The 16,545-nt window shown below is 38.1% G+C and overlaps 1 protein-coding gene across 1 annotated transcript in view; it reads left to right on the forward strand.

Moving 5' to 3' along the window:
* Positions 1-1,948: 1,948 nt before the first annotated feature.
* mapkapk2a (MAPK activated protein kinase 2a) overlaps positions 1,949-16,545 on the forward strand; it is a 46,268-nt gene continuing 31,671 nt past the window's right edge. Inside the window, exon 1 of the mRNA XM_041779342.1 lies at positions 1,949-2,710. Within this exon, the coding sequence (XP_041635276.1) occupies positions 2,471-2,710 (240 nt within the window). The 5' untranslated portion in view covers positions 1,949-2,470. The remainder of the gene's footprint in view (positions 2,711-16,545) is intronic.

Consider the following 16,545-nt stretch of genomic DNA (forward strand, 5'->3'; position numbering starts at 1 on the left):
ATAACATGGTACTATTGATAGATTTTAGTTTTCTAACTTTCTAAAGGCCCATTACTTCTGACAGCAGCTGTTTTTCAACTGCCAACATAAATACATGCTGGTGCTCAGCTTAAACTAATGGACTGTGCACCCAGTAAGGGTCAATGGGCCGCCTCCCAGGTTTTCTATAGGAGGCAACCCTCAGTAGGAAGGTATAGCTGCCATAAATAAAAAAAAAATCTATTTTATGTAGGTCAGGGCCAAACTAAAAGTGAGGACTCACAAGTCAAGAAAAGCAGGAAGGGAGAAAAGGAGGTGTTTTCCCCTGATAATTTGGATGATTTACTCATAAAGGGGGGACTTAAAAATCTAAAATTTAATTTAAAATTTGCATGGTGGGTGTTGATGTCAGTATTTATAGGAAATACACTGCCCAACTGACCAGACAGATCTATTAAAGTCCCTGTAAAGGTAAATCCAAAATTTTTGTCTGAACACACTATATGTGTTGGTTCTTCATTTGAAAACTGTGAGATCAATGTGAGACTGAATTTTTTGAGTAGGGTAAATATAGGAGCCCATGACATCACCAGTCTCTTTGGGGAATAACCCCGCCCCCAAATGCTACGATGTTATAAAATCACATAGCCATTCATCTCAGTACAGTCTGTTGTTAGCTGGTGTCACTGCTTTCATTGAAGGTTAACAGCCAGCTACATGCTGTGTTTTTGTTCATTTTGAGGTAATTTCCCAAATCTATTAACCATGGTGGCCTACGGGTCAATAAAAGCATTATAACAGGGAGATTTGGGGCAGAAAACAATAAATTTAACCCTTAACATTAGTCTCGCTGCTCTGGCACAGTCAGCTGCACTGTAGCCCTTTTTTTTCTAGTTTGAGGGGATATATCTTGTGAGTGGGCGTGGCTTCATTCAACTGACACACCCACACCAGCCTAGAACAGATTTTACAGCCTAATTTTTCTTGATTTTGAAGCTTTATCTTAAAACTTAGAGATGTTTTTCATGACTGAAATTTGGCCTTGTGGTTCATAATATAGTGAACTGTCATACACCAAACTTAAAATAAATCTTTCCTGGATCACTTTAAAGGTACTTTAATTTAGTTAATTTGATTTAGTCTATGAATTTTATTGGTTTATTACATAAAGAAAGACAACATACACAATTTGCCATTATTAGCAGAGCACATTCAGGTTAAGAAAAAAAGCATTTAGGGTGTAATAATCTTATTAAGATATGTTTATATGGGCCATTTATATGATTACATTTATAAATATGCTATGTAAGACCGTAATACTGAAAGTCAACACAACAACATCGATGGAACAAAAACACACCAACAGTCAAAAAAGCAAAACAAAGTAAAAAAGAAAAATTAAATAAAAACTGATGCAACAAAAGAAGTCATATGAACACCCTTGATAATTCTTGCCATATATAAACAGTCACATTACCTTAGCTAATTACAATTAACATCAGTTACATTTTTACCACACAACATTATTTATGCAAAAAGAGATTTTAAGACTTTTCACACAATGTCTTGGGAGAAAATAAGTCAGAATTAATGTTAATTGAGCTAATATAATTTTTTTTAAAAGGAAGGCAGACTGAAATAAGTCAGAGCTTTAACCTTGAGTATAACCTACAGGTTCTATTTCTGCTTCAGCCTATCAAAACAATGCAAGAGGGTCTCATCAGAATAGCTCACAGTTCATCTACTAATTTAAGGGACCTCCAGGCTTAATTTAATTCCCTAGGTTTTAACTGCAAATATGTCGAGCGTGAAGGTGTTTGCCTTCTTTTGACGGATTATTTTTGTTCATGTATGTCTTGGAACCTTTCAGTGTGCCCTGTTACATAAACTAAGCCGTCCCCTCTGTCGCTCTTCTCCTTTAAGCGCAGAAAAACCCCGACCATGACGTCAGCAGCAAAACCTGCTCCTCCTGGGTGTCCGTCGGAAAGTGAAGTGTGTTTGGCGTGCTAGTGGTCTCAGAGTTTCTTCCTCTACTGTCTGTCCTTCGTTACCTGTTGTTTTCGTTTTTCAACTCCACTCGAGAGGTTTTAACTCACTATTATAAAAAATAAGGCCTGTGGCTGATTTATGGGACGTTTTAGAAAAGTTGCTGAAGTGCTCTTTGAGGAACCGGTGGACGGCGGACCGTTGCGAAGATGGATAAGCTAACCGATAGCTGAGTTTTGTTAGCCGAAAACCACAGGTCAAGAATAGGTTCAGGCTAGCATGCTAACACTGAGCTAATTTAGCATTTCGTCGGCTAACCGAGTGACTTTAACTTGTAACGTCAGAACTACGAACGGTTGTTTCTCGGGCCTGGTTCCCACACAGTTCGTCACAGGCCAGCTAACCCAGGAAAAACACTCGGTGTGTATCCAAAGGGAAAAAAAGAGACAGAGAAGTTTTGTTTGTTTGAGAGGCGGCTGTTCGTCTCTCAGCCAAGACCGAGAGCATGCTGTCCAACGCACAGAACCAGCCACTGTTTCCCAACCCGGCGGGGCAGCAGAACACAGCCGGGCAGCAGAACCCTCCGGGCCAGTTCCTTCCGTTTCACGCCAGACCCAGCTTACAGATAAAGAAGAACGCCATAACGGATGACTACAAGGTGACCAGCCAGGTGTTGGGGCTGGGCATCAATGGCAAGGTGCTCGAAATTTTCCAGAAGAAGACTGGAGACAAGTATGCACTGAAGGTAGGTTGTATTTGTTGAAAAAATCTTGAAAGAATACCTTTGAAGATCGTATGACCCCCCTCGCTTTGAAAGAGCTAAATACCGGAAACGTGGTGTTGTTCTTGGAGCTGTCACCATTTTCGGTTACAGCTGATAAGACCAAACTCAGTTCAGGATACACAACTTCAGTAGGAATATATGTGATAAAAGAAGTAGGTCTGGTGTTCTGTTTAGTAGGTGACAGGTAAATAAGTAGCTAAAATGTGCGGATAAATGTCATTAAGCAGCTGTTGTAGTCTTAAATTTGGCAGTGAGTTTTGTCCTTTATCGTCCTGAACTGCGATATGAAAACTTGACTGCCTACTCGTATATTTAAGGTACTAAACAGGTACCTTGAAAAGCATTGTGTTGCTTTTGTGAAATTGCATACCTTTCCTATTCTGTGACCAACGGATTAATAAAGAACCACAAGAACATATTAGCTTAAAATCAGTTACTGCTCTGTGATACTGAAATAGCGATGGCCAGTATTTGTAGAAGCAGGTAATTGGTTATTTAAAGTTCCAATTGGACATGATGCATGCTTTCTCATGTTTGAGCAGACAAGTACTATGTAGCATTACATATTTAAATATAGAATTAATTTTAAAGAGGAAAATCATGAATTGGTTCTAACATGCAGCCTGTAATCACAGATGCCGCAGAATGTGTTGGGGGTGGGAAATGATTTCACAATCTTCTAAAGAGTGTCTTTGCATTTTGTAATTGGTTTAAATGTCATTTGCAACCCACCATTTTGTGTGATAAGATAAAGATGTGATAAGTTAATATTTGTCCGGGTTTAAACTCTGTGGTGTCCTGTAAATTTAAAAACAGCTTACAGCATTGACCATAAAATGGCAGCAGTAAAAGGAACTCTCCAAAAAAATCACATTCAGCATAGGTCAATGATTGATGAAGGGCAAACGTCACAGCAGCTATCCACACAGAGGTGACCTTATCAGAGCCCAGTGAACAACTGTAGGCTAATTCAGTTATTTATTTATTATTAAAGAACCCATATGGTTGTGTAAAGTTTGCTGAAATGATTTTTTATACCAAACCCTCCTCATACAAATAACCTGGGAGCATCCTGTGTGGTGGTTCAAACTAAAACGCACCCTTATTAACTGGGTCAAAGCTTTCTTCGCTCATGTGGGTGTAGATTAAACATTTACACACAGATCTCACTCAGACATGCTTCATGTCATTGTTTTGTTAAGTCATGTGTTTATATCTGCCAGTGTCTTATAGCTGTAAATGTTATGTTATACTTTATATAAAATGATTGTATTTTGGTTAGTGTCAAGGCTTCAGCTTTCCCTCAGTTTCTGTAGAACAATATAAAACATCTTCAGCTGGTAAAGATGTTTGCAATTAATGTAATGTCATGGTATCATTTTAGATATACATTGATGTGGCCCCTGAAGATAGCCTCTGTTATTGTTCTTTAACCCCTGTTAAGGTACGGACAGACAACAGGAAAGAATGACATAATGCAGTAACTGAATCAAACCACAAATAATTACACAACATTTTGTTATGGTAGGTCTTTGTCAGGCAAGCCTTCTCATATTTAAAAAATGGTGTTAATTCATGCTAGAGAAAAAAAACACCTAATAATTATCAGAAAGACAGTCATTCAGACAGTAACAGGACAACATTATGGCAGTAACCCACCATCCCAATATTTTAAAGAAGATTTTAGAATGTAGACATGACCAAACAATCATTCCAACTGACAAAGTAATCACTGACTGGTCTGAATAGGTCGTCACGCATCATACCCTTCCTCAGAACCCAGGTCCAAGTATTTCCAGCTACACAGAGCTAATTTTTATGTAAGGAATGAAAATATATCCGAGAGCTTTAAGGTTTTAAAGTTGCACTGACTTGCAATGAGGAAAGAGAAAAATAAGGAAGAGAAAGAAAAAGTTTCCCTTTGAAGAGGAACGGGTCATGGTAAGGAAAGATTTAGAGCTCAACAGCCGACTGAATCTGTTTTCTACTTTGCGGACGGAAGTCTTTATTTATAAAGCCAACCAGTGTCCTGACTAAAATATTGTCCAATTGTTCTGGAACAGTTGATAGGTAATGACAGACGAACATACTGTGACTGAAGCTACATAAATTACCAATATTTAAGAGATCTTAAGAAATGTATCTTTTGCTGATGAAAAGATGGTATTAAACTTAAACATACATGTTGTCTCCTAGTAGTTTCACAATAGCAATAGATGTTGCTCAACCAACTTTGTTGTATCCCCAAATATAATATCATTCAAATGCATATTAAAGAATTAAAGTTTTCAAACATACAAAACATACTGTGGAACTTGTTCGAAAAAACCTTGGAAGCATGTAGTTTCAACCTTGTTGCTGAAATGGGCTATGCCAACAAACTTGCCTTGTCTAGTACACCTGAGCTGTTAAGAAGAAAAAATAAGAAACACATAATTCATTTATTTATGGTTATTTATGGTTAATTTTTGACCAAAGCCTAGTGATAAACCTTGTTGTGGAAAATAGTAAATATTTAATTGATTTGAAATGTTTCTTATGTTAGGAACTTCAGTAAATGTGTTTTCTTACCTGTGTTTATTACTTGTCAGATATTTTTGTTCCCTCTCTTTTTATAGTGGTTCTTAGGTTCTTACAACAATGGTACAGAGAATATTAAAAACAACATATATCCTATGTACACTTGAGGCAAGGAAAAACAAGAATTTTCTCTATATTACATTATACCTTATACCTTTGTACACAAAGTTAGCTTTTTAAGGGCAATAGTGTTTAACAAGCTAGACAGCCAGACTTGTCAACTTGGTCTAGAAGTAGATTTTCATGCTTTGGCTATTGTAAGTTTTGCTTGCAACAAAAAATATATAATCATTTTCTTATCAGTCTTGCTTAGTGTACAGTTTTCAAGAAAAATTCCTAGACTGAATAGTTTAGGGTGCAGTGGTAGCTTTTCACCTGTACATATGTGCAATCCCAAGGCAATGATAAAGAGTATCTTTAATTCCACATGATGTGGGTTTAAGTTGACCTAAGTTCATACTTGGATTTGTTGAATACAAGTTTACATGCCAGGGGCAAAATGAATTTTATTAGGTTTCCCTCAAAGAGCAGGAAACGCTTGTCACAAGACATGCATGGGTGTTGTTGCTTTTATTAAGAAGTTATTAAAGGAGCTAGTGTGGAAAGTTAAAGGGTTGAGACGTCACTCGTCAAAAACTATACAGGTGGTCAGTGATGTTATACTGCATTGCCAAATATTCTGTATCTAGTACAGTATGAACATACTATCACTTACCAGAGCCACAGAAGAGTATGTGGAAATCTTTGAAGAAATTCATGCAACATTAGGATGATAATGTAACAGGATTATACAGTTGTAATTCTAGTGTTGAGCTTTCAGACAGATGACATCCCTGAGCTCCTGCTCTGATGGCTGAACTGAAAATATTCTGCATTTCAGATTACTGCATACACATAAATACACAAACAAGCACACTTACACCCTCTTCATTTTAATGCAACTCACTGATAAGATTGTAAAGGGCTCTTGTTTTTTCTACTCCCAAAGTCAACTCCACAGAACTTAAAAACTTGTTGCACTCTGGAGCTGGCTTGTAATATTGTGGCCTCACTGATATCTTTTCATGCTGTTGTAACTCAGACTGTAGCCAAATATATATATATATCACTGATGAACTAAGAACTAATGTCCTCATGCCCTTCACTGACGTCAGCTGACTCAGCTCCATCTCATTCATTGTGTTCATTAGGTTAGCAGTGTCCAATCTGCTGGACTGGCCCAAGGTGACCTCACCTCATGAAACTTCAGCCTTTTCTTGCACCAGTTTTGTGATAGAGTGTAGGGGAGTAACTGTCTGTTCTTATGGGAGACAGTGGCAGAGAGACCCCAATGTCTTGGAGTCCTTAACATTAACATGTTCCTTTCTGGGTATGTATTATGTTTGATGTATATCCTGTAGCAGAGAATCAATACCTTTGACTTTGGTGTGAGACAAAGCTGTGCGACCTGCTGTTTTGATTTGTCTGCCTTTAAAATGTCCTGCAACACGCTCACTCTCAGAGGGTGTGAGGCATCTGCAGGTATCGTCTTACATTGAGGGCATTTATATGCACACAAGAAACCAGGTTATCTGGAGCAATCAGGTGAAGGTCTGACCTAAAAAGCACTGTTTGATTAACATTAAGGGCATGTATACTTACAGTACGAGCGTAAGAAATGTAACTCTGAGTACTTCTGTGTGAATGAGACATATGCTTGTTTGATGACCTACCAAATGGAACACATGGCTTGATTTTACTTCTTCCTAACTTGATGTGCATCTCTGGCTGTCTATTATAAGTGTTTGTGTATTAAAATTGTGAAGTAATTGTAGTGTTGTACATGACAAGGCATTCTACTTTGAATCTGCACTTGAACATAACACACTCTGTTCTTAGATAACATTGGATAGAGTCAGAACAGAATGTGGGGTCAACTTTGTACCAGATAGCACTGCACTGTGTACAAGACCTCCCATGGTGCCTAATATTACTGAGAAGGCTGCATTTTTTTTATAGAACCTGTTATTGTATTAAAATTGAATGCGTAAACATGGAGGAAACACTGGAAAGTTCTTTCATGTAAATGTTTTTGCTCAAAGCAAGTAAGCGTATTATATTTTTTTATCAAGATTTTTTGATTTTAGTGTCATGGAAGTAATACTACCTTTTTCTTTTCCCTAAGTTTTCAGCTTTTTATTATTTAGCTTATTAATTGCTTTTTTCTCTCTGGATTTGTTTGCTGTTCATACCAGGTCCTTATTGTCCTGATTCCTAATGTATCATGGATTTTAATGGAAGGTTAAATAAACATCTCACTTCCAAAAAATTAGAATTTTTAGGCCATCATTTGAGGTATCAGGTTTTGTGAAGGTCCTGACTTTTGTATCACCTTGGAAACTCAGACAGTGAATTGTATATGGGGCTGCAGTAATTGATTGATCTTGTAATCGAGTACTCTATCGAGTTTTCTGGTGATTAATCGAGTACTCTTATAAGATATATTGCATTTTTTTTTTACCAATCACTCTTGCTTTTTTTTAAGAGAAGTAGTACTAGACAAATGAGAAAAGAAGCTGGGCCCCTTAAATTCTGATTCTTTACATTACAGCTTCATTTGTGTGCCATGAGTTGTAGGCTGCTAGATACGATGACCTTCAATATTATGCAAAAATTTCCTTAATGTCTCTTCAGCAAAGTAAACGTTACTGTGATCTCCTTTTTTCACAAGTCCCAGAGTGTTGACAGACAGTTTTGTCTTTGTTAGGAACAGCTGTTCTCCGCTGATTCATGTATTCTGGTTTTGCTTCAGCTGGAAAGTTGCTCCGTGAATGTGTCATTAAGGTGACGCAGTTACCAACGTTATTGACTAATTATTTGGCTACATCGGTATTTACTACTCATATTTGGCTGACAAAGACCTCCACAAGGATTATTGCAGACCAATTTGACAATCTAACCTTTTATTTCTTCTTGGCTCATGACAATATCGCCATCTGTGGTCAGTGTACTGGTGGGAAATCTTTGCTGTGCTCATTAAAGCTGAGACCCCACAATATTCAGCATGATTATGTCCCAACCCAACAGTCTTAGGGTTTCATTGTTTCATGTGTCATAATAAACAAACATCAAGAATAATTGTAAAACATTTCACAACCTACAGAAATAAAGTCTACCATGTTTGATTTTTATCCTCTCTTCTAGAATTTGTTGTGTAAACAACCAAATGGCAAAGGCAAAGAAGAATGATGCAGATGGTGCTATGAGATGTGACCGTGAAACAGAGGAAGGGTTTATCATGCTCCTACAATAACATACATGCCTGTATGATGTGTCACAGAGGGTCTACTACATATACCTCAGCAACCTAGCAAGTAACTGATGTTAGCATTAAGATCAAGTTTGCATCATCACAGTGTTTGAATGGACAAACGTATCCATCATAACAAAATAAATACAGTTTATTTGGTTGCTGTATTGCCCAGCCCATCTGCTTTACATCATCACACTGGCCTAAATGATTTATTACATACCTCTTGTAGTCTCTCATCAGTCTGTGAAGTCAAAGCACAAATTTATGACCCTGGGATCACCAATCTGACGTAGTCACCATCTATTAGAAAAAAATGTGTAGTTTGATTCAGGTTTAGTCTTTACACTCTGCAGAGAAACACAGAGAAAGGGAGATGCCTCTGGTCAAACCCACCTTTAAATACAATGAATAAAGTTTGACCCCCTGTAAACTAAAGACCTTTTTTTATGCTGTTTTACAGCGTTTGTGTGATGCTGATGCAGTTATGTACCACGTTGGTTTCAATACCCTGCATTACTAAAGACAAGGAAAGCTTTTCCACGCACCCTTTTTTAAACACACTGAATAACTGATGAGAAACAAGGTATGCCTTCCATTTTGCGGGAAGCAATGCATATTTATTTCTTTATCTGTCGAAGCAATGCTTCCTGAAACTTGAGCAGATGTGAAAGTCAGTGGGTTGTAGTAAAAGCACCTGTCAAGGCTTTGTTGAGCGAAGACTGTCCTAATGTTGATTTATTTATTGTTCCTGGAGTTTGGATTCCTCCAAATTCCTATTAGCTTCTGTGTAATATAAAAATTCAGAGCTGATTTAGTGTGCTTAGAATGTTTTTATAGTGACATCTACTACTTTCAAAGCATGGATCTAGCATTCATATATGTCTGATTGTAGCTTCCAAAGAGACACATAAGAAGAGCCAGGCCCAAGTTTTAGTCATTAGCTGGTGAGGGAAAGGAAGGAAAAGCAGGGAGGCTGAGAGGAAGGAAGAGGTTCTCTCGTGACCCTCTTTGATTTACTTCTGTTCCCTTTTTGAATTTACACTGTTCACTGCTGAAAGGTTTATCTTTATAAAGTCTGTCTTTGCCTTTCTTGAAGAGCACCCACACATTATCTCACTAAGCCAGCAATTACCTGAATGGGCAAGAAAAATCCCCCTAGTTTTAGCATAAAAATCTTTTTTATGTCTCTGTGGTTGAGGCAAGATATTTTAACTCACCAACATGACCTTTGTGACTTGTGCTGTCACTTTATTCACATGGTAACATGTTTGTTTTTGCGTTAATAGCCCCTGATGCTTTTACTGAAACTAAGTACTCCTTAGATTTTGTTGCTAATAAGCAAACACACCCTGAGGAGGTTAACAAGTTGGACAGTTTATTGTCTTTTAATCGTTATTATTAGCAAACTATGTGTGCTTAGGGATGTTCTGTGTTTTGACCAAATAATACTCTGTGAATCTACTTACATTTGTTTTTAAATGCATCAGAGCATAAAGGAGGTCCTATCATGACCAACTGTAAACTTCAGCAGTGACTCTAAATCGCAACAAACCACAAAACTGAAATGGAATAAGGAAGATTGATCCAGCTGAGCTGGTAAAAACACTGTTTCCAAAATTAAGAAGTTGTGAAAAAAGTTGCTGTAATTATGTTGCTTTTATGTTATGTCTAAAGGACCAAATCAGTGGTTTTCTTTTGAAAAAATGGTACTTTGGTAACTTTAACTCACCTGAAGTCAAGTACTTCAGTGTTTTAGTATTTAAGTGCATTTATGGACACGGGTGCATCTGTTCACCCTTTCTCTATGACATCTTGAAATACATTTCAAGAAGCAGATCCGAAATAAGTCTGTGGCACTAGTGTAACCATTGAACTAAAACCTTTAGAGCTTTACGCTCTTGGGTAAAATAGGGGCCTTTGTTTTTTAAAGAAAACCAGCATTCTGGGCCATATGTTATATACATGTAAGCCATACAGATGAGTGGCAGAGAACAACAGTCCGTTTTGTTTACTCTTACAGATACATGATGTTTCCTCTTTAACGTTTTCTTGTCTTTGTCCATTCTGTGTATATGGTGAGTACATGCCAGGCAATAAGTCATTGAGGCCTTAAGCAATGTGTTTAAAAGCCTTTAATGATCAAGACTCCATTTTGAGCTTGTTATTGCATGGATATTTAATGCCAAAAGATCTTATTTCTCCCTTGAGATCAGTGTGAAAATATTTGTGTGACATGTAAAAAACAGACAGATTAGTTGGGGGATAAAGCGTCTTGGTAAACATTTATCTTGGTGTGGTAAGCTCCTTTAATATAATGTGATTTACAGGATTGTAATTTATATAGTTTGTGATTGGGTGTTGTGACTGCCCTCCTCCACACTCACATCACGCACAGGTCTTGTATTTCTCAGTTGCTTCCCTTTCTGTCGGGTGTTGTGTATTTGGTAGGATGTGGTATTGTGGTTGTGGACTCAGAGCTTGCTAGCCAATTGTATCTGTTAGAGTAATTTCCAAGCTGATGCAGCACCGTCATCATACTGAAACTTGTTGATAAATGCCTCTGGATATGTCCTGGGTTCTTAAAAGACGTAACATAATGTTTATTTTTTCCTAACTATTTTGAACTACTCCTCTTTGTCTCAATGTTTTCAGCTTTGGTCTCATGATCAGTACATACAAGACTCAGGGGTTGGGCAGCACTGAATGGTGTAAAGGGAAGTGAATGTATTTCTCTCTTCCGGAGTTCATTCATTCAACATACTGTATGGTACGTGGATAGGCATGCAAGTCAAAATTTCAGACACTAAAACCTGCAAAATTATTATTTTTACTTCATAAATCAAAGGGCCATTAAGAAATTGTGATATTAATTATTTTTTCAAAGTCAAAGCTTTTGTGTTAGTTTTAATAATTGTATTATTAGCTTTCAACAAGTTAGAAAAAGAATCACACAATGCTGTTTTTGGGTCATTATCAAAAAGACCACTGGCTACAAGCACCTTTTTACAAAAGTCACCAATAAATGCTTTTCATTTAGTTTGTTTGAGGACAACAAAAAGTTTAAGAAGAACACTTGTAGCTTTATGGTGTTTTTTGTGCCACACTTCTTTAGGACCAACAACTTTGATTAGTCCTTACAGAATGTACTTGCTGTCCTTCCATGGTTTTGATCAGACATATGTTTTTACACATACAAATAAGCCTTCATAAGGTGTATACGTTTTTCTCTAGACAGGCTTAATGGAAAAAAACCCATATCACTGGTTCATGGTGTGAGCCCTCTGTCATTTGACATAGTTGAGAACCCACTTGCCTTTCAGTGCATTTTCAGTGAAGCCACAAGTTTCATCTGTTGCATCAGCGGGGGATTCACACCGTGAATCATAAGGTGTCAAAGGAGGAGCAGCTCAAAAGGAAAGATAAAGGTAAAGGCAGTCAGAGTCTGTCAGATGCTTTAAGTGTCCTACAGTTCTTTTGAACAATGACCTGTTCATTACCTCCATCTTTCTTTGTCAACACAACCCCGCTGTTTCTCCTTAAAACAAAGTACTTCTCCTACTGTCTTTCCAAGCCAATCTGTCAGCCACAGTCAGGAAGTGAGACAGCTGTTTCTGTGCCCTACAGATGTCTCTACTTTTACTCTTTCATTTCTTCTAGGTTACCATGGATGTGAGTTGTGTAATAGAGCAGTGGCTCTCAACTGAAATCATGGACTTAGTTATAGATAAACATTTCACATTAAGGAAATCATTAACCTATTTATGAATGGAGTGATTGTGAATACAGTGATTGACAGGCATGTGCCAGTGTGGGTCAAACCATCTTGCCATGGGAGAGACTTAGGGTCTTTTAGGAAATTAAATTTAACAGCCTACAAAAATATAAATTTGGGCTGCACGGTGGTGCAAGGGTTAGCGCTGGTGCCTCACAGCAAGAAGGTCCCTGGCTTCCCAGTCAGGGCCTCTCTGCACGGAGTTGGCATGCTCTCCAAGTGCATGCAAACTCTGTGTTCCTGTAAATCGTCCTTGGGTTTCTTGAAAGGCGCTATATAAATTCAAGATGATATTATTATTAATATGTGTGGGCTCTGTACGGGTACTCCGGCTTCCTCCCACCACCAAAAACATGCTCATTAGGTTAATTGATGATTCTAAATTGGCCGTAGGTGTGAATGTGAGTGTGCCTGGTTGTCTGTGTCAATATGTCAGCCCTTTGATTGACTGGCGACCAGTCCAGGGTGTTCCCCCCCCCCCCCCGATGGATGGAAAATATAAATTTCAGTTTATAAACTTATGGTCATCATTTTTTGGGGAAAATAATTCACACCGAGTCTTTATTTTTTGAACCTGTAACACGTCAAGGCAAGCTTCCACACCAGCAACGTCATTTCACAGAGCAAAATTGCTGCAGATATTTTTTCGAACTATGGTCAATTTTTCCCGCTCCGATGAGCACACATCAAAACACTCGCTGGTGCTGAGTTTTGGTGCAGACAGAGGAGCAAAAATGTCCTCCTCTCCAACACCACTCTTCTCATATCTGCCTACGTTTGCCTAACATAGCCTGGTAGAGAGGGAGACAGGCAGCAGGCGACCCGACATGTCCATGTGAATGTAAAAGTGCTACTCACACAGCTGGAGCTGCTTCCAAACTAACGGGACTTTAGTGTTATGAAATTTTTAACAGCACAGTACCCTCTGACCTCAGACACCGAACTTATAAATGCTCCAGATTAGGGCTGGGCAATTAATCACAAATTAGATTAAATCACAATAATGACTGCTGCAATTTACAAATCACAGGAGTTGCAATAGTTTTTAACTTGAAATGTGTCAAAACAGCAGTTTAACCCCTCAAGCCTGAGAGGCCCCCAATATGGGGCTAGCTTTGCCTCTTCTGGGTAAAGCCTTTAAAAGGCAGTCTCAAAGTCCATCGACGGAGTCCTCTCGTACACCGTTTGAAGCCCACAGATCACAGCAAACTAACCAGCACAACATTTTCCACCTAAACAAAACACAACTCAGACCACAACCTGTAGAATGAAAAGAACTGTCAAAACTACACTTCCTCTAAACATGGTACTTTACTGCAATCAAGGCACCCTCCATACTTTATATTTCAAGCCAGTGACACAGGAGATATTTACTCTAAAAATGCAAAAAATTTTAGGCAGAAAAAAATCTGTTATGCTATTTTCCATCAGCCCCAGTAACTTCTACAAGAAAATCTGTTGAAAATTGTAGTTATTTTTACATTGATGCCAAGCTAATCAGGTAGACTTTGTAGTTGCAGAGTAATACTCAGTTGTATTTGGGTAAGTCAGATTCAAGATTGAACACCAAAAAAGGGCCTAGGGATGAAAGGGTTAATACATTAATTTTTTTGTGGCAGCAGAGATTTTATGCACATCATGCAAACATTTAAGTGTCAGTTTTTTTAAGTGGTTTACAAAATCCTCCTTTTCGTGTTTTATCAATGTTTTGTTTTAGTCAAAATGAGACATAAAAAAGACAATCCCTTCAATAAAGCACATGGTATCAAATTTGCAATGTGAGTAAAAGTTACCAGTTCATCCTGTCTAATATTGATGAAGCATAGCATTAGTTTACTGAAGTCATACCCTCAGCTGCAGTCAGCTTATAGCCAGTTTTAACCTCCCCCACCCCAGCTGCCTCTTTTATAGCTTGAAGCTTGTTGCACCCGTATTTTCAGATTCATGCTATTATGGATTCATTGCTTCTGAAATAATTTCATTGTTTTCAATTAGGGATGCACCGATACCGATCCTGGTATTGGGTATCGGCCCGATTCAGCCCCTCAAAGCTGGTGGGAAAGGGCTGATCCGTGGTGCCGATCCAGGCAACCAGCTCTAAGCCTTTTTCACAAGGTTGTTTGCACTATTTTCTCACAGAACTGTCACTTTGTTTACAGTATGTGGTTAAAAACGCGTGTGTAATACAGTTTTGTACTGAAATGTTACCTCTGATGCACTTTCTTTGTTTTTAGCTGCATTACCAGTCTACAAGGTATAAAAGTTTACAGTTGAATAGTAATTTCTGTAAGTTCTGAAGCATGGTTTTTACTAAACTGCTGGTAAACATTTAAACACTTTATAGTTTAAATAAATATCATCTTCAGTCATCTATATGTATTCATTTTTTGCCTTTTACCCAAAACAATTACCAGTCTTATCTTACAGCAGGGCATGCAGGTTATTCTTTTAACACTGATATTGTATCAGTATCGGTATTGGTTGATACCCAAAGCCCAGGTATCGGAATCAATATCATGACCAGAAAAGGTGGATCGGTGCATCACTATTTTCAATACACATTGTCATATATGTATCCTTGCATAAGAGGGGTTCTAGCCATGTGCCAAGTGAAACTGCATATCCATTTTGCAATAAAATGGTTAAATGTATGAGTGTTCCTGACTAAATGTAGGTTATAATATAGAATCATTTATTGCTTGAATTTGTTGAAAAATGCATAAGTTGAGGAACCTAAAAATAGTTGCATAATAAATCGCAATTGCAATACCGGGAGAAGAAAACGCAATTAGATTTTTTTTATAGATTTGGGCATTTTTATGCTTTTATTAGATAGGGGAGGACAGTGGATAGAGTCGGAAACAGGGTCAAGAATGGGGGAGAGACATGCGTTGAAGGGCATCAGGCCGGATTCGAACCTGGGCTGCCCGCATACATGGGGAGTGCCTTTAACCACTAGGCCACCTGCTCCCCGCAATTAGATTATTTTTGCAAATTGTTCAGCCCTACTCCAGATCAATCTGCTCACTGAAATTACTCCTCTGACCAGTCTGTCACACAAACAGGTGAGCCAATCAGTGCCCTGTGGGGGGAGTTAACTCCTCTCACAGCGAACCTCAGCTGTGCCCTCAATATTGTTATGGATCATATTTAACATAATGACTGAAAAGTCTGTTCCTTCGCTTAGCAAACTTGGCTGGCACAGTGAATGAAACAGTAAAACAAAAAGGCACTGACCTCCTGGCTGTGCGTACAAGTGCTGTGATGGATGGATCAGAGGAGAGAGAGCAAGAAACCGCCTTGTATCTTCCACTCCCATATATATCACTGTTTATCAGATGACAGGAAAAGACACACTGCAGACTTTAGTAGGCCAAATGTTTTTTTAGAATATGCATAATATACTCGCAAAATCGTGATGCTCCTGATGTGCATAGAAAGCCTACATATACAGTACTTGACAAATTTATTAGACCACCAACCAAGTAAGGTTTATGCCACAGCTGCCCTAAACAAACAGCATTGGTAATTACCAAAATCATTTTTTATGTTTCTGCAATGGTTAATACACCAATATGTAGAAGCTCTTCAACTGAAATGATATTTTCAATGCTAAAATATAATTATTATTATTATCCATGAATTTTCAAATAGACTGATTTACAAAAAAGCCCTGAAAAAAATAGTAAAGTACATTATTATTTCTTGATTAATATGTCAAATTATAGTTGAATGTTATGCTTGATTCATTTCTGACTTCTCAGAGAAGCCCAGTGAGCCGGCTCAAATTTGGGTCTAAAAAGGTGAATTCAATTTGAAATTCCTCATTCCTGTTCAAAATACTAAAACATGGAGAGCTCACTGAAAATGAAAGAGTCCACATTAAAGCACTCCATGATGCTGGATGGTCTCTGAGACAAATATGACAGGTGGTCAAATAAATTTGTTAAGCACTGTATTTTTTATCTCTTGTACCCCCTGGAGGGCCTTCTCATACCCCCAGGGGTACGTGTACCCCATTTGAGAACCACTGTAATGGAGCACCTGCTTGCTAATGATAGTCACCTGCCTACTACCCACCTGTATTTTGGAGTGAGGATGTGACTGATGGAGGTTGGCTGTCTTTGTTGTAGTGGGTGAATTCATTAGAGC

The sequence above is a fragment of the Cheilinus undulatus genome, linkage group 3, assembly GCF_018320785.1.
Source record: "Cheilinus undulatus linkage group 3, ASM1832078v1, whole genome shotgun sequence".
In the NCBI taxonomy this organism is placed as follows: Eukaryota; Metazoa; Chordata; class Actinopteri; order Labriformes; family Labridae; genus Cheilinus; species Cheilinus undulatus.